Source organism: Sturnus vulgaris, chromosome 26 (genome assembly GCF_052056855.1).
Source record: "Sturnus vulgaris isolate bStuVul1 chromosome 26, bStuVul1.hap1, whole genome shotgun sequence".
NCBI classification, from domain to species: Eukaryota; Metazoa; Chordata; class Aves; order Passeriformes; family Sturnidae; genus Sturnus; species Sturnus vulgaris.
In genome coordinates this window covers 3,053,103-3,071,159 of record NC_142268.1, presented here as the reverse complement: position 1 = coordinate 3,071,159, position 18,057 = coordinate 3,053,103, and the positions used below count along the sequence as shown (strand labels likewise).

At 42.1% G+C, this 18,057-nt stretch overlaps 1 protein-coding gene across 3 annotated transcripts; it reads right to left on the bottom strand.

The window, feature by feature from the left end:
* Positions 1-1,826: 1,826 nt before the first annotated feature.
* Positions 1,827-17,918, bottom strand: LOC106857054 (scaffold attachment factor B1-like). Of its 3 annotated transcripts, XM_014882880.2 has the most exons (21): positions 17,590-17,918; positions 16,741-16,828; positions 15,244-15,308; positions 14,878-15,156; positions 13,699-13,761; positions 12,819-12,846; positions 11,362-11,863; positions 10,892-10,938; positions 10,285-10,385; positions 9,305-9,454; positions 9,111-9,211; positions 8,505-8,641; positions 7,898-7,986; positions 7,266-7,402; positions 6,432-6,725; positions 5,858-5,995; positions 5,080-5,119; positions 4,212-4,324; positions 3,347-3,459; positions 3,077-3,143; positions 1,827-2,292 (listed from the first exon to the last, which is right to left on the bottom strand). In XM_014882880.2, the coding sequence occupies exons 1-21, from the start codon at positions 17,782-17,784 to the stop codon at positions 2,181-2,183; spliced, it is 2,859 nt and encodes a 952-aa protein (XP_014738366.2). In that variant the 5' UTR covers positions 17,785-17,918; the 3' UTR covers positions 1,827-2,180. The 3 variants fall into 3 exon arrangements, 2 of the variants coding, with proteins under 2 accessions (XP_014738366.2, XP_088035126.1); XR_015808474.1 differs by lacking the exon at positions 3,347-3,459 and having other exon boundaries at positions 2,020-2,292; positions 17,590-17,917; XM_088179000.1 differs by lacking the exons at positions 1,827-2,292; positions 3,347-3,459 and having other exon boundaries at positions 3,006-3,143; positions 17,590-17,917.
* Between the last annotated feature and the right edge of the window lie 139 nt (positions 17,919-18,057).

The window sequence follows — 18,057 nt, the reverse complement described above, 5'->3', positions numbered from 1 at the left end:
GTGTCCCATCACCACCCTGAGTGTGGCACTGTGACACTTGGCTCTTTCCACCACCTTGAGTGTGGTACCAATGACTTTTGGCCTGCCCTGCCATGTTGGAGGTGACCAACTTGGACTTCCAGCCTGCAATGCCAAAACTGACTTCTGTGCCAGCACCTTGGGTGTGGCACACTCTGAGTTCTGGCCATGCCCCTCTTGGGTGTGACACACTCTGAGGGCCATCCAGAGCTGCCATGTTGATGTGGCATCTCCCACCAGCCAGCCCACACCTCCACACAGTGCAGACCCCACACCTTCTGTGGGGCCCTCACTGCCCCACCCCAGCTGCCCTCAGGTCTCTGGGGCCACCACACCCCTCTGGTCTCACCCTTTCTGTAAAAAGAAGCTCCCCTGTCCCTTATTGTCACCACCCCTGGTTTGGGATCTTCACCTGTGTGGCTGCACCCATGGCAGGTTTGCTCAGGAACGCTGCATGTGCTCGTTTCTTGTCTCCAGCTCCATTTTTAATTGCCAGGGGACAGCAGCAAGTGCCCAGTGTCACTGTAGTGGGGACACCAATGAGTCCCCAATGTCACTGTTCTGGGGGACAGCAGTGAGCCCCCAGTGTCACCGTGCTGGGGACAGCAGTGAATCCCCAATGTCACTGTTCTGGGGTCAGCAGTGAGCCTCCAGTGTCACCGTGCTGGGGACACCAATGAGTCCCCAGTGTCACCGTGCTGGGGACAGCAGTGAGTCCCCGATGTCACTGTACCTGTGTCCCTGCAGTACCACCTTTGCCCAGGAGGGAGCACCAGCGAGCCCTCAGGACGCTGCAGTTCCTCACCCTCACCGCCAGGCGGCAGCAGTGATTTAAGCGATCCAAAATCTCAGCCTAACTTTGTTAGACAGGAAAAAAAACAGAAACCTCAATTTCCTCCTTATAGAACCCATTTTCTTACATTTTCAAAGCCTTTATGTTTAATTTATAAATGTATATGTACAAAAGTTATATTTGCATGTTCAAGAGCTGTATGTATCTGTATTCAGAACTCCTTACCTTCTAAAATTCTGTGTGTAGTACAGTAGATGAAGAGGGTTATTTGGAAATAACCCTCAGTTATTATATAAATTAATAGAACTTTTCAGTATGTTAAAGAATAAGAAGTTTTAAAGGGAGGAATTAAACCACAGGGACAGGAAGCCAGAGGTGGATGGAAGCAAGAAAGATGGGCCATAAGGAAAAGAAGGAGAAATTAAAATTCGTGCCTGAGGGGCACCACCTCTGTGACATCACCCCAAACCTGTGAGCACGGCCCCAGGGGACACCTGTTCTCTCAGCATCCCCTCTGCCCCAGGGGGATGTGGGGAACTTCCTGCCCCACCTGTGGCCCTCAGGTGCTTGTGGTGCTGTGACTCCTGACCCCGGGAGTATTTTAATGTTTGGTTTTTAGGTTTTTCTGTTGAAGATGCAAAGCACTGAGCAGAGCAGGCTGTCAGCATCAGAGAGAGGTGAACAAGCTGAGCACTGACCCCTAGACTGAACTAGATCCTACTTTTCAGGCCTCCTTCCTTCTTCTTCCTCTTCTCTCTCCTTCCCCCTTTCTCCCAGCTTTCTTCCTCCTCCTTCTACTCCTGTAATGACAGAAAACTAAAAGGGAAATGTAGAAAAAATATTTAAACCTGATGGCACAAATGAAATAATTAAAGACAGGCAGAGTCTGTGTGACATCCACAATGTCACAGATCTGTCACTTCTCTTCAAATCTCACGGTGCTAAAAGCTGATTGTCTCTTTAATGACTTTTAAACCTCCCATGAGATTGCCAAAGACTCCAGAAACAAGAAAAATAGTAGCCATAAACCGATTTTATTATTTTTGAAAAATGGAATGTTTCACTTACAGAAACTTAAAAGCGATGTTTGACCAACACCATGTTCATTACAAACAAACAAACAAACAAAAAAAAACAAACAAAAAAACCAAACCAAAACCAACAAACCCCAAACCAAATCGACACAATATTTGGCTACGGTGCAGCAGCAGCGTTTCTTTTGCTATTTTTTTTTTTTTTTGAAAGAATCACAAACTCAAGGTGACGCCGCGTTAATAAAACTCACGACCGCTGTGACGTGGCATTTAAAAAAAAAATAAAAATTAAAAAAAAAATAATAAATTTATCCATCAATGTAGAGCGAGCGCCGTCAGTAGCGGCGGCTGAAGCTCAGCCTGGTTGTCCTGTCGGGGCCTGCGAAGAGCGGCGGCCCCGCAGAGCCCGGCCCCGCCTGGCCCTGGCTCCCGGCCAAAGCTCCGCGCCTGCAACAACGGCACACGTTGGACACGCCCGGGAAGGGCGCGCTCAAACATCCCCTCTTCCGTTTTATTATTTTTTTTTACCCCTATGCCAATCTAGAATTTGTTTTCTTATATAAATATTATAGGGTTTCTGACAGAGCTTTTTGTTGGATGGAAGAAATCTGAAAAATCTGAAATCTGGGGTTTTTTTGAGCTGTGTTTTCAAGAACAAACTCCCTAAGAAAACACTACTTTTGAGCTAAGACCTTAAAAATGGCTTCTTCAATATAAATAGTAAAATTAAAATCGCAAATATATAATAAAAGTGTGTGCTTTCATATAGTAGTAAGTTTTAAATTTAATATTTTTATAGTATAATAATAAGTATAAAACAAAATAAAAATTTTAAAACATTCTCTCTTTGCTCATCTTTATCTTTCTTCTTCCTTCTCCTTCATAAATTTCAAGTAATAATTTCTAGTTAATCAGTATCACTCTAAAAGTCATAAAAAAGTAATTATTAAATCAAAAGTATAAATAAGTGTTAATTCTTTATCAAACTAGTTAGCCTTAAAAAACCTTTTAACAATTGCCTGTATAAACGTTTTTCCCTACTTCTAACAAAAAACTAAAAGTACTGTCATACTTTCTGTACTTTCTAATAAAACACATTCAAACCCAAACACAAAAAAACCCTGTTTCAACCATATTTCTATTAATCCTAACTCTAAAAAAACCTCAAAACTAATAAATAAACCAGTAATAAATAATACACAACCCCTACACCACTACCCAAACTTCTTACCCTGATGTCCCTCCTCGAGTCATCCCATGGCCTGGTCCTGACTGACCAGGCATGCTTCTATCACCACCTAATTCAAAAAGAGAAAAAAGAAAAGAGGGGAAAAAAAAAAAAAAAAAGAAAAATACAAGCTTTTGTGTTTTCCTAATAAAAGCTTCACTTTGTTCCCAGAATTTAATTTGCTTTCTCAGTAATTTAACTACCACTAGAAGGTTCAGCAGCAGTAATTCAAAGAAATAAAACCACAATCACACTGGTAAGCAGCAAGTGTACCTTGCCATCTCTCATGATCCCGTCCCATCACTCCTCCATCCACATTTCCCTGCCATGTACGATCTTGATGCCCCTCTAACTTTCGACCATGATCTCCCCAGTCACGTCCATCTCTTAAAAAAATAAAAGAACATCTTCTAGGTATGTCCCCTACCCACTGAGCAGCACAGGGTAAAGCCAAACACCATACCCCATGCCAAAGTGTGTTAAATGGTTAATCAAGCTGTAGCTGTGACCACCCAATCACTGCAATCAGAACTGGTCAAAGGGAAACAATGAGAGATACCTGCTGAAACAGCATCCTTCACACAACAAAACTTGTCTTTTTTGATCCAGAGACATCATGGATATTAGAATGGACTGAAATACCTGGGCATGGATCAATTCATTGCCTGCCACTCCTCTGGCTGAAAATTATGCAGCTGGAATATGCCCAGCTTGATTAACTAAAGAGAAACCACTATGATTCCAGATGAATCCAAATTCTCTACCCCCACCATGGCAGAGTCATCCAATTTCCTTTAAAACCTGACCACTGGCCACGAATGAGACTTGTGAAGGCCTTACTGGGGCATCTGTAAATCTCATCTGTAGAAACAGTCTGAATCTCATCTGCAGAAATGAAAGTTATTTACAGGAGAGGCAAAGTCAGGAGCTGAGCTAATGGAGCAGCTCCTTACTCACTACAGAGCTTCACTCTCCTGAGGGGAGCTACACGTGGCCAATCCCTGCTCCTCCAGATGCTCCAACATCTGGAGAGAGGATTCACACTTGTCAAGCTGCTTCTGCTGTCACCCTCCAAAGGTTCATCACAGAGGAAAGGTTAGGAGCCCGCGGGGAGTTGCCCGATTTGCCAGGCACTAACCGGGTTTGTGGGGGGATCCCTCTTCCCTCACTCATCCTCCTGTCGGAGCCGTAGCCGCCCCAGCTGTCCCGCGAGTGCCGCTCGGGGCCCCCGTGCCGCTCGTCTGGGTAGTGCTGCAAGGCAAACAGGACACACTTATGCTAAAAAAAAAACCAAACCAACACAACTTCTCTTCCAGGATTGCAAAAGTTTGGCTTTTTGGATGTTGTTTTTCTATGAGGTGTCAGAAAAAAGCTGGAGCTGGGTCATTTTTTTTTTACAGGTTTCGTTGTTGGGCATGGCTCACTCCAGGTATTTATTTTGTTTATTGACATTGATTCCATGCTGTTCACTGGTGGGAGATGTCTTCTTTGTTTGGGAAGGTTTTTTAAGGCTTACATTCTTGGCTTCTGATTTTAAATTTTTGCATAGAATATCTGCCTACTTCCTACATCTCTTCAAAAATAAAAGGTTTTGAACCCTATTGTGGCATTGATTTTCACACCTGTCCTTTTACAGCTCTTTTCATTACAGCACCAGTTGTTTTAATTAGATAAATATCAGAGAAGGCACCCCTTGCCAGCTAAGTAAGTACAGCAGCTCTCTCACCACCTAAGATAGTCAACCAAAAAGCTTTTGCTGCCACATACGAGCCTGTAAAGACACTCCCATCACTCAGAGGTTTCCCCCTGCCTGGATCTGAGGTTACCACCCCAGCAAGCAGGTAACCTAGGAACTTACTTCATGCTCATTAGCACACGAAATTAGTTCTGCTTAAACATGTCAGTTGAAAAGATTGTGTTTGTGCTGTGTGCACACTGTGTCCTTTCTGCTTTTGGGTCAGCTTGTTTTGGCTTTTAACTAAAGCAATAATTTGGTTGTAACGCACCTGCCCATCCCGATCTGGAATTCCCCTTGTGCAGTCTCTCCTGGAACAAAAAAGAAAAGTTTCAGTTGAATCAACACAGTAATTGTAATTCCAGTGTCTGCATGAAATGACACATGGAAAGTTTATCCCCATTAGGCTGCAAATCTGGATACTAATGTTCAGTGGCAAGATAACTCAGAAGAGTTCTTGTTCCATTGTGTGAAAAGAGGTCAAAGTAACACCCATCACTGTAACATGGGTAAAAAAGAGACCACTGAGGATGGCCAGGTACTCAGTGATACCAAGGGAGAATACTGAGTGAACCTGCCAGTGTCAGAAATGAGTTACAAGCAGAAACAAACGGCACAATTTTCATCAGAGATCCTTTGAGAGCAAACAGAAGTCTCAATGGCACCACACAGAAAATATTTTTCCATTCTGTGGTGCTAAAAGCCTGCATTAGCCAGGTTGCAAAGATGAAAATAGGGAACGTTTTAAAGCAAAAGGAAATGGCTAAATCTTAGGGGCTCATAAAACAGACTTCTATACATCTTGACAGAAGCTCTTCTATCTCCATCAGCATCATGGCAAACTGCATTAGGACTTGGCTTATAATCTTTACACAGCCTCTTTCTGGAATGTGCCTAACCCATGAAGACAAAGGATTGCAAGCACGTGTGAAATCAGACAGGAGAAATGCACAAGAGTGATTTCTTTTACTCTGCTGACACCATTCAAGCCACACAAAGGCCCCAGATTTCCCTGAAGGCATAGGAAGAAGAGGCAGTGCCTCGCCCACCTGTCCAGGCAGTGATCCTGGTAGCGGCCGCGGTCCCTGTGGTCGAAGTCGTGGAAGCGATCCTGCCGCCCGAAGTCCGAGTGGTAGCGATCGTCCAGCGCCAGCCGCTTCGCCTCGGGCCAGTAGGGATCATCCCGCCTGCACACGGCTCACGTCAGCAGCCAGCCCTGGGCCACCTCCCCTTTCCTGTCCTCTCAAACCTCGTTCAACCCAATAATTAAAAATCTATATGTGTTAAGCAAGAGTCGAATTTTGGTTTCAGAGAAAATTTGGTTTACCAAAACCAGCTTAAATTTCAGCACGTGCTGATGTGAGAAGAGATTGAGTATCTTTCCCACTACCACGTGGAGTTGAGACACAGTTACTACTCTTGGTCCTCCCTCTTTGGGAAACAGGAGTAGACCACAACAGTGCTTACAAGTGTGCAAGCACGGCATTTGCTCTTCTTCAAATTGCCATTAGTGTTAAAAGCAGCACGTGAAGAGTCTTTCAGCTGTGAGCTCCCCTGGCTGCCTTATCCAGAGTTCCACAGGCTCCCAAAGGGGATGTGGAGCCCCAGAGCCCTGCTCCTCACCTGCTGTCAGGATCATAGGGTCTCCTCATGGCAGATCTCCGCTCCTGCTCGTAGCGCAGCTGCTCCTGCTGGCGTCGCAGCTCCTCCCTCTCCCTCTGGATTCTCTCCTGTTCCCGTCTCCTCTCCTGCTCTATGTGCATCCTTTCCCTCTCCAGCCTCTCCCTCTCCAAGCGCTCTCTGTCCAGGCGCTGCCTTTGGAATTCCAGCCGTTCCCGTTCCCTCTGGAGCCTCTGCCTCTCATCCCGCTCGTGGATGGCTGCAAGGCGCTGCTCCCGGTCTCGCCTCTCTCTCTCTCTAATTTAAGAGATACTTGGTTTTTAATTGACACTCTTCAGTCCAAGCCTTATTCCTGTTTTGGGTGGGGTTTCTTGTTTGGTTTTGCCTTTTTAAAAAAAAAGTTTTTATGTTCTCCAATTAAGTAACAACTTAGGGGAAAAAAAAATCCATAAAAATGACAGAAGCAAAGGTGAGAATTCTGCTTAAGTAACACAGTATCTACTCTTAAGTCAGGTCTGAAAAAGCTTTTAGAGAGCACAGCACGTCCTAAGACAGAAATCTGACATATATAAAGTATTTACAAGCTTCTGGGAAAGAAAAAAAAAAAAATCAAGGAAATTCAAATCCAGTCAAGTGGAACAAGTCTCACGAGAACACTGATTTCAGCAGTAAAAGCCTCCATTCGGCATTATGTCTATTCTAGCAGTAATCAGTATGAAATCAATCTGAGACATCACTGCTGGAGGAACAGCACTGCACTGCTTTGCAGCCTGTTCAAAACACAGAACAGGTAAGGGAGTAAAAAACGCCATTTAGTTGTGAGGGAACTGAACTCACCGGCGCCTCTCTGTTTCCCTGATTTCTCTCTCCCTCTGCCTCTGCCTTTCCCGTTCCCGCTGCTCTTTGATTTTATCAAATGATAAAATATCCTGCTTCTCTTTGCTCTCCGATTTGCGGTCCTGGCTCTTTGTGCTCTGAAAAGAATGAGAACAACGCATGAGCTCAACACGGTGCATTTCCAGCTAAAACTCCAAGGCAAACACCTACATTATGTCAACCTGAATTAAACAGGCTACCACACCTTCCCCAGAGGTAAACAACAGTGGAGTTCCAGGGAAAAGTACCCCAAATTTGACCAGAACGTCGAAATATTACAAATAAATACCAGGGGAACACAACCTGACTTACACTGATTTCAAACAACATGGCACCACTAACATTCCAAGATCAGGGAAACATCCTAACACCATTTTCATATTGCAACTTGAGTTCTTCCACTAGGTCAGCCTCGAAAAAGTATAAAAAAGGTGAAACAGAAGCATTTCCCCTCTGCTACATCATTAACACCCTGATGCTTTCCAGAAAGTGATAAAAGGATAATTATACCTAAAAAACCCCTTCATCTCTGAGCACATAAATATATTTGACACATATTTTTACACAAAAGCTTCTCTGGAAGTTGGCCTTACCCTCTCTTTTGATGCAGAGGTTTTCACACTAATAACTGGCTCTCCTTTAGATTTATCCATTACCACTGTCCTTTCAGTTCCTCGACTTGCTAGAAAACAAAATAGAGCCAAAAATAAATGGTACAAAAGACATTCAGCAATTCTTGCAAGATTCAAAACTGTGATGATATTAAATAATAAAAAGTTATTTTAAATGAGGATTCTGATAACATATGGAACTTATTTATGATTTAAATAGCTTGCCAAAATTGGGACAACTTGAGGATGGGGGCAGTAAATTTATCACAAAATTACAGCAGTATTTTCTGGCAGGGATAACAACACAAATTTAATTTAATTCTCCTGTCCACAAAATACATCCTTTGCCACAGTTTAAAAAAAAAGCACACAGAACCACACAGAGTATCAGGTCTAAATCCAGTGACAGTTCCATAAAAACTATGGAAACTGTGTTTTAAGTTATTAGAAACTGAAGTCAACGTTTCCAAGGTGTTCTCTGATGTTTATGTCAGTTTTACTAAGTAAGCTTCTTTTTACTGAGTTATCAATCACATCTAAAAATATACAAGTATCCTTGAAAACATTTCTGAAAGACAGCCAGCATCACCTGATTTGCTTGCCCTGGATCTATCAGAAGATCCAGTCTTTTGTTCATCCTTTTCTTTTCCTTCTTTTTCATCTTTTTCTGATTTCTTAGCATCATCTTTTTTGTCAATCTTCTCCTCCTTTTTAATACCAACAGACCTACAAAAAGCAGGAAAGCAAAATGCCTCTTTCAAAAGCAACAAACCACTTGAAAAACCAGTGTTGGAAGTATTACCCACTAACCACGCAGTCAGTCTATCAGAAAAACAGATTAAATCCTAGAAAAATTTGTCAGTTACAAGAAGAGTGCAAGACAGAGTCAGATCAAAGGACAAACAACTGGTAAAATAATGATTTACCTAGAAATAATTTAATTTAGTATCTCTTGATATAGCTAACAAGTTTTTATACTAACACTAAAGAGCTTTGTATTTCTGAAGAGAGGGCCAGTTAAGATGCCCTTACTACTGTGAAACATCAGCTTTCCAAGTATTATTCCTATTTCAAATGTAGGATGAAATATTAAATTATATCAAGACTTATTACAATTACTGTTCAACTTGGTCACCTGGCTGTATTTGAAATGAGTGGTCTTTAAATAGAAAAAAAATCCAAAACAACACTTTACTTCTCAGATTTGGACTCTGCAGAATGGTGCCTGTCTTTTTCCTTCCTTGTTTCACCTTCCTTTTTGTCCGAAGGCTTTTTTCCCGCTGGTTCATTTTTTGCCTAGAAATTGAGCCAGAAATAATTACACAGTCAGAGACAGAGATTAAAATTCCATGCTTTTATGTTCATGACACTGCCATAGCTGTAACTTACCTTTTCCACAGAAATCATTTTACCATGCAGCTCTGTTCTGTGCAGGTGATTAATACACTTGGTGGCCTCCTCAGATGTTGACATTGTCACAAAGCCATAGCAGCGAGCGCCAGGACTGCGAGCATTTGTCACCACTTTTGCACCAACCACCTTTGGGAAAAAACAAAATATTCTGTGTTTGCAGGTCTGTCACTAAATAAATTCTAACTTTATCACCATTTCTTAGAACCGTATGGATGGGAAAGGACTTTTAACAACAATTTAGGCCAATCAATCCCCTGTCACAGGCAGGGACATCTTGAATAATGTAGCTCAGAAAATTCATCTCCAAGTTGCTGAGCAGGTCAGGAGCTTAAGGCAGATATATACAAAGAAGGGAGACTGGGATTGTGAAAATCAAAATAAAATTGAATTAACAAAACTACTACCACTTTCTTTTTCCTTACAGGACATCTGTACTCACAGATCTCCAGCAGGCAGTGGCACTTAGTGACATAAACATTTAATATTACATTCAGAAAAGTATTTGCAGAAGGGGAGATCAGACAGAGAGTTTCCTTCCACAACTTCTGCTCTTGTACCCAAACAGGCACTTCCACTTGTAAAACAAGTGGAAAACTGCCCTCAAAGACTGGATTTCTCCAGAGAATACCCCTTGAAATGGAATAGTTTAAAACAACATTGCTGGAAACTCAAGCCATAATTAGACTACTACATGATAATCTACCAGTCTCTCCTGTCAAGAATTGCTTCATTCTCACAAGTATCTCACATTCTCTCTGCAAACTCCAACTCTGCTCCCACCCTTCCATTTCAATCTTCTTTACGAACTGTGCTCCTTTCAGATATGGAGTTTCCAAAGAACACAAACTTTAGAATTCAGCCTGCCCAATTTCTCATTAGGGAAAACAAAAGCTAAATTTAAGGTCAGCCTTTTCAACTGACAGAATGGTTTGTTAATTTACACATCCACTACGTACCTTTCCATACTTGCTGAAAAGATTTTTCAAATCTGTAGCTCTAGTAGAGGAGGAAAGTCCACTAACCCATAAATTTCTGCCAGAACTGCTCCCCACACGACCTGGGGTACAAAAAAGCCAAACATGAAAGACCTTGGAAAACACAAATGCAGCAGTGCAAAATTAAGAGTCCTAAACCCCCGCACATTTTTCCTTCATAAAACTCTTCCACTGCAATTTTAATTCTGTATCTTCTATTCATTCTTAAAATCAATTTGCAGGCTACACACTGTAGCCTGCAAGAATGAACATCTGAAATCCACTGTTAAGGTGCATTTGAACAGCCTTAATGAGTTTGTATTTGAACAGCCTTAATGAGTTTGTAGCTACAGATTTTCTTCCTGTATTTCAATCACTTTTAGGAGAACTACAAAGTATCAAATGTTAACTCAAAAAAGATTATTTAAAACAAACCCCAACTCTGTTTGTTAACAGTGTTACCAGGAACTGATATTAAAGTTACATTTTGAAGGGATGTGTTACAACTGCATTGAGAGTTCACTGAATTAACAATCCTCTTTTATACTTAATATACTTCGTACATAAAAACCCCCAAACAAACACTTACTTTTCTCATCTTTTGCGACTGCCTTTGTATCTTTGTCTTCAAGAGAGCTAAAGACAAAACATCACATTATTCAAGAGACCATATGCAAAAGAATATTAATTCTAGACAGCACAACTAAAATTGGATACCTACCAGTAAATTAGTTCCAAAATAAACACTATTATTGGCAAATTTCTAGAAGAGTGACAGGAAATAGGGATTTGTACCCCTAAACGGACAATTCTGTTTTGCAGATGACAGAAATAAGAGTAATTTGGGGAAAACAACCTTTGAAGGTTGAGGAAGAAATCAAACCAACTGTTCTTAAAAAAAAAAAAATATATCTACACATGGAGAAATAAAAGAGACCTTTAGGAATAGGCTACAATTTCATCAGTCTCGGAGGCCAATTGAAGGAAACAGCTTATTCGCATCACTTAAGGACCAATGATAAAAGATAGCATCTGGTCTAGAACGGAGAAAAAACAAACCTCTTTTTCTGATCACCGCCCTCACTGGCTGAGGACTCTTTAGTGGCAGGGGAAGATTCCTCTGAATTAGCTTTGTCTTCTGCTCTCTTGCCATCTTCTTTGCTATCTCTGGCTTCGGCACCTGCGCCTTTCTCCGCTGTCTCCCCACTAGAGGCTTCCAGGCCTTGGGAGCGTTTGCTACTCTGATCGCTTAGGGTCTCTACCACTACACCTTCAGAGTCCGGGGCCTCTTCCTCGGGGCTCTGTTCACTTGTCTCCCCTTTTGCTACCACTAAACGCTTTGCTTCCTTCCTTGCCAAAGCTTGGGCCGATTTGCTGTCCAAAGCTAAAGCATCTTCCTCCAGCTGAGCGGCAGCGAGAGCGTCCTCTTCCTCAGCCAGCCTCTTGCCTGGCCCCGCGTTACTGGCTTCCTGCGCACGCGGCCGCTCCGCTTCGGGAGGTTCTTCGTTAAGTAGCTCAGATTTACAAGTTTCCCCCAAAATGTCGAGTATTTTCTCATTTTCTACGGATTTAACAGGAATAGAATGGCACAAGATTTAATCACCAGGGAAATACAGCAATCACAAATGTGGAACTGGCATGGCTGCCACACTAACACCAAGAGAACTGCTAAGCTACACAGAGATTGGAAAACCCTAGTGTACACAGTGTTACAGCTACCACGCTAACTGCTCTCTCACACCCTGCCAAATCAGCCCTAGCACCTCAACAGGCAAGAAAAATGCCCCCACAGATTTTACAAAAAACTTCGGGCTCAGCCTTCATATTCTTCAGCAAATCGTTCAGCTCTGTTTCTTCTCTAGTTAGCTTCCAGAGTCCGAGATGCTTAACTGAACGTATCAAGGCACTGAGAGTTCAATTTTCCAAATTTCTGTGAAGTTCTTTTAGCAGAGACAGTCCAACATGAGAACTGGGCATCTTCTGATGGTTCTGAGTGTGTATGCAGTCCAGAAAGCGAGTGGGATCTGTAGCAAATTCCTGTGACAGCAGCATGTTCTTTCTTCTGAAGTCCAGTCACTCTTTAATTTCTGTTCTGCACCAGAGCTGTGCACTGCCTACACTCCTGTATTTATATTTATTCACAGAACCACTGTACAGTGTGATATCACAAGATCTGTTTTCAGAACCTTTACATCTTTAAGGCTCATTCCATAACTTCACTCTGCAGGAACAGTTCTAAGGAACCATTTCATGGCATTAAACACGTTTTCCAAGCGTGGTTATTCACAGATCTGGTGATATGACTGGGTTTCCAATCTCTATGACCCTGCATGACCTGGATTTTCCACCATAATAACGTACACTACAGTAATGCATTAAAAGAAAGAACCAAAAAAAACCAAACAGGGACGCAAAAAGCCTAGATGAAGAATGAAACTGTTTAAATGCCCAGGATTTTTTGTTTTCATTAAAAAAAAAAAAATCAAATTAACAAAAAAAAAAAAACCAAACAGTACCTGGCTCCAAAGGTAACTCTTCAAGTTCCTGTAGTGAAAAAGATTTTAAAAAGGAGAAATATCACTATTTCATAAGCAAGATGCTATTCTGAATGACATTTCCTAATCATCCATTACAGGAGAGTATTTAGTGAAAGCATTACTATAACTTAGCCTATTTCAGCTCTGAAAACATTGAACTTCAAACAAATTTCAAAAGAACAAAATTTAAGATGAGTTTTTAACATCTTCAAAGTTTTATGGAGTCTGTGAAAACTTTAACACCTCTCAAATTCAGCCACCTGTTAAACATATGGTACATATTCACATGGGTAAATAAATCAATAAATGTAATAAGCACAGAGGAAAGCTTATCTTCATGTTACCTTTCTCTACCCTGTGTTTTTTGAAGTTTCCTTTCTGAAAGCAGGACCAACAGAAAGACCAGCTTCACCTGGAGCTGGTGCTCTTAACCTACCAGATGTGATCTGGAAACAAGGCCAGCATTTCAGGAACAGACAGTTCCAGCTTCCTTCTCACCATGGGATATGTTCATTTTTAATGGAAGTTAAACACAATATAAGGCACTGAGCTGGTATCTACATCAGATAAAAGAAATCCAATCTACCACCAAACTCAGTATGATACCTACATCACAAATATATAAATACATATATATATAGATACATATACACATATATGCATATATATATATATGTATATATTTGACCTGATAGAGAAATGAGTATTTGTGTTTATGAGTAAATTAAAAGGCATTAGTTCCTTTTCTTTCCAGAGGGAATGCATCCACTGTATACACACAGTTTCAACATACAGTATTATTTATATAGTGTATTTTATGCTTTTTTTTGTTTGAAAAGAAAAACTGGCTACCATTTACCTTTATTACGGTTAAATCTGATGATGAAGCATCTAAACTGTTCCCAACATCTTCAAACTCTACCTTTAAAAAATAAATGGAAGACATCTTGTTATCTATAAAGGAATATTGTGAGTGAAACCTGAGTGAGAAACTGAAGATTTGTATTTGCACTGACAGCTGTTATCCTGCAAACACATCCAGCATCCACAGCAACCAATAATGGTAAAAACTGAGTGAGAATCCCCAGGACTCTTCCTGATCCCCACTGACTGAATAAGCTCTCTCATTATCTCTTAACTATCATAGTCAGCTCACAACAAATCTTTTAAGTATGGGGATTCCAACAGTAAAATTTCTCTGATTTGTATCCCTGTCATTTACAGCAACAACACAGCCAAAAAAACCTACAGGACTTGATAATTATTTCCTTCACTGATAAAAGCAGATCATGGGACCTGACCTTGCCTCAAGATATTTACTCACTCAAAAAGAACCCTTTTTCTGAGTATTTCCATTTGATTTGTGTAGGACAGAGATATGCCTGGAGACAGGGGGCCAAGCTTATTTCTGCAATTTTAGAACCTCAGTCAATGTGGACACACAGCAAAGAGCAATACTCCCCCATTAGACGGGGCAGAAATACTTGTTATCAAATGCCTTGTTGTATATGCCAGGAGATAAAACACTTGATTTTGGGGGATTATCCTTTAGCCCAGTGTCAACAGCCAAACGAACAGAGAAAGCCAACATAAAAATCTTTTCAGCAACTGAATAACTACAAGATCCAATCTTAGAAGAAAAATAACCTTGAATATAATTCCCTGAATGGTGCTGTTCAGTTGAGAAGAAAGTAAGCTACACTACTCACATGCCTCAGATGTTCTCTAAAATAAAGATGTAGAAATAAAATGTGTATTATAATTAATAACGTGAAGCAGAGTTCAAAGCATGATTAAAAACAAATGCTCTGTAAACTGCTATTAATTAATACAATCACATGTGTACAAACAACATTTAAGTATTTTAAAAACTAAGACTCGTAATTCCAAATATGTAAAAAGAAAAGCAATGACCATAAGAACCAGTACAGTCCCAAATTTTCCCAAGTATTCTTTAGCCACTGTTTTGCTATTCAATTCAGAAATAAATAAATTTTAAAAAGAAAACCCTGATTCCACAGTCATAAGAGATGCATACCATCATTATTGGTATTTCTCTTGATTCTTCTTTAATTTCTGAAAATTGTGGGGATGCCTCCAAGTTACCTACAGCATACTCTGTAGGCTGATCTGGAAGTTCTTTCACTTCTGCATCAGCATTTTCTTTACTATCAGACAGCGAGTCAAGAATATTATGGGCACTGTAATCATCTCCACAATCTACTGCATTGCCATTATCTATTTCAGCTTCATCTAACACACTAATATCCATCATGTCAATATCCTGCAAGTTATCCAAACTTGCTTCAATATCGTCCTGTGGAAAGAAAAAAAGCACATGTCACAGTCACGGTGACTTGAGAGCCATCTGCCATCAGAGCCCTCCAAACCCAGCCCCCTGTACCTGGCCATCTCCAGAATCCTCCTCCAGGCCGTTGTCCTCCACTCCCTCTTCGTCTGACCTACGTCCTAACAACATCACCAGCATTAGAATGAAAACAGTAATTATAGTTGTACCCTTCAAGCTTTACTTTCTCACCAGAGTTGGCATTCCCTTCGTTTTTTTCCCTGTTTCCCACAGTTGTTTGTTACCACCCCAGTAAGTGACAAACATGCCACAGTCCAACACCTGGCAGGAGCTCAAGCTCTGTGACCTCCCCGGAACATTTGGCTCAGCTCAGATTGCAGCAATTTATTACCTCAACCTTTCGTTTCTTTACAGACATTTACTAGCAGAGAAAAAAAAAAACAAACCAAACAAACCAACAAACCAAAACACAGCACAAAATAATGAAAACACCCCACTCTACCTTTGAGTTTTGCTGCAGTGCTCTGTCCACCAGCTGGATGTGAATTGAATGATCCCAGCTGGCATTACTGAAAACACTACACCAGCTTCAGCACCAAAGAGCAACTCCTCCAACTCAGAGCTCAGCAGCTGTTTGATCTTTTAATGAATTTTATTTTCCTCAAGAACTACAAGCATATTACAACTGAGAAGTGAGAGGGGGTTTTAGAGCCAAGAGGAACATTTCATCTATTTTCATCCCAACACTAAAAGTGCTGTAACAGACATGAGGTGTTTTTCTGAGACGTGAAAATGAGTATGATTAAAAAGATCTCTTTCACCCAGAGCTGTGACATTTGCCCTCTATCTGGTCAAAATTTCACATTTTAGCCTGCAAGCAATTGCACCATCACTCCAAATCAGATGTAATGACAAAAATCAGACAAATTAACTGGCAAAACAATCGAATTTCATCTCACAAATTTACATTTTGTGTAAACCAAATCTAGTAATGAAAATACTCTATCTGAACTAGTTATTTTGCTCAGCTCCAATGTAAAGTTTTAAACGCTATTGGCTTACAAAATCAGATCAAATTGTGCTAATTAACTAATTATAGAAAAACAGTAAGTTATTTTCTGAAAATAAGGATTATGTAAGACTGTCTCAACACTACCAAAACCAAGCATAAGGCCTTGAAAACATATCTGATTTCAGAAATTCATTAAAAACTTGTCTTCTGGGAAGAAAACTGCAACTGCTATTAGCTATGAAGCTTAATGCTACAGACCTTATTTTGCACTTGCTAGAAATTCTGCATTTCTACATTAAAAAAAGTATTAAAACACTGACAGTGCTTCAGTGTTACTTGGTAATTCTTAAGACAAATCTCAGGGAACTCTGAACACAAACCAACAGATCCTTCAACATTTCCTGCCTTATTAAACCACATAAAATTCGCTGAATAAATGACTGCTAAGTTTAATATTATATCACCCATCACTAGAAACCCAAGCACAAAAATGGGGGAAGAGTACCAGAAACAAAAGAAAGGTTCCATTTCGTGAAAACTCAAAGATGATAACGTGGAAAGTCTCTCTAACTGCCCTGTACCTTTGCTGCTTCTTTTTGGAGTTTTCTTCATTATATTTTCTGAAGCCAGTGGAATTTCATCCGGATTCCCTCCTTCCTCTTCAATAGCCTAACAGGGGCAAAAGAAAAAAATAGATATAAAAACAGACATTGAAAAATTCATTTGTACATTTTTGTTGAGTTTAAGAGCTGGATACCAGAGGCTAAAAAATTCCAAACCATGAATCAGCAACTTGGATAGACGAACGAAAAACCACCAGACCAATGCAACAAGCTCACAAAAGGCAGTAACATGTTGGTGTAAGGTTTCGGGAAAGCAGTCAGCAAAAAAAACCCAATCCTTCAGCATTTGTGGCTGTGCACAGACACACGGATTGTTGTGACAGAGTAAAAACCTCAGCTCTGGGGCACAGCAAGCAAGAGTTCAGAGAAGGGGTTTCACATACTATAAACACACGAAACGTTGTGATGAGGACACAACGAACGGGCTACCAGCTAAAGTACCAGAAAAACATCAGCACGCAGCAAAAAGCCAGACAAACAACGCACAGAACTGTAAATCCAGGAACTCAGAGAACAGCAGAAAACTGTGGTGCATGAAGCTAGAAATCCTCGGGCCGAGCGCCACGGCAGAGAAGGCGTGCTACAATCGGAGCGGGACTCGGTGACACTCCGTGACAGCAGCGGCCGCAGGGCGAGCCTGGGACGGCGCAGTGCAGGCCCGGCCTCGCCGGGCACCGAACGCTCGCACGGATCCCGGCGGGCCCCGGCGCTCTTTGGCGCCATTTTCCTCAGAGGCGCCCGCCGGGCCGGGGTCGCAGCCGCTACACTCGCCCCTGAGGCAGCCACAGCGCGTCCGCCCGCTCTCACCTTCCTCAGCCGCTCCATGAGGACGCTCTTGTTCCCGCCGCTGTCCAAGTTGCGTTGCCTGAGCTCGGCCCGCAGGTCTATCACGCGCAGCTCGCTCAGCGGCCGCCGCCGGCTTTCAGACTCCGAACCGGGGACGCCAGGCCCAGCCAGGGAAGCAGACTCCCCCAGCCCGGCCGCCGAGTGACTCTCCGCCATGGGCCGTGGCTTGGACTGGCGCGCGCGGGGCGAGGCGGGGTAAAACCAACGCGAGAGCGCTGCAGCCGCAGCCGCAGCACAAAATGGAGGAGCCCTGAGGCGCAGGGCAGAGAGAGGGGGCGGGAAACGGAGGGAGGCGCAGCGCGCATGCGCGCCGGAGCATAGGCAGGCCGGGCTCTCCGCGGCGCCGCCGACTCCGGAGCGGCGGTGACGTCACGCAACCAGCCAGCCCCCACTCGCCGCCCCGCCGCGCATGCGCGAGAGTTCGCAAGC

Bases quoted from the DNA above. Each gene is read 5' to 3' on its own strand.
- LOC106857054 (XM_014882880.2), bottom strand. From the start codon at position 17,784: ATGGCGGAGAGTCACTCGGCGGCCGGGCTGGGGGAGTCTGCTTCCCTG. The intron at 7,987-8,504 runs GTGATGCTGGCT...TTTGTTTTCTAG, and splicing joins ATCCAGGGCAAGCAAATCAG to CAAGTCGAGGAACTGAAAGG. The intron at 5,120-5,857 runs GTGGGCGAGGCA...TTTTTGTTCCAG, and splicing joins CAGGATCACTGCCTGGACAG to GAGAGACTGCACAAGGGGAA.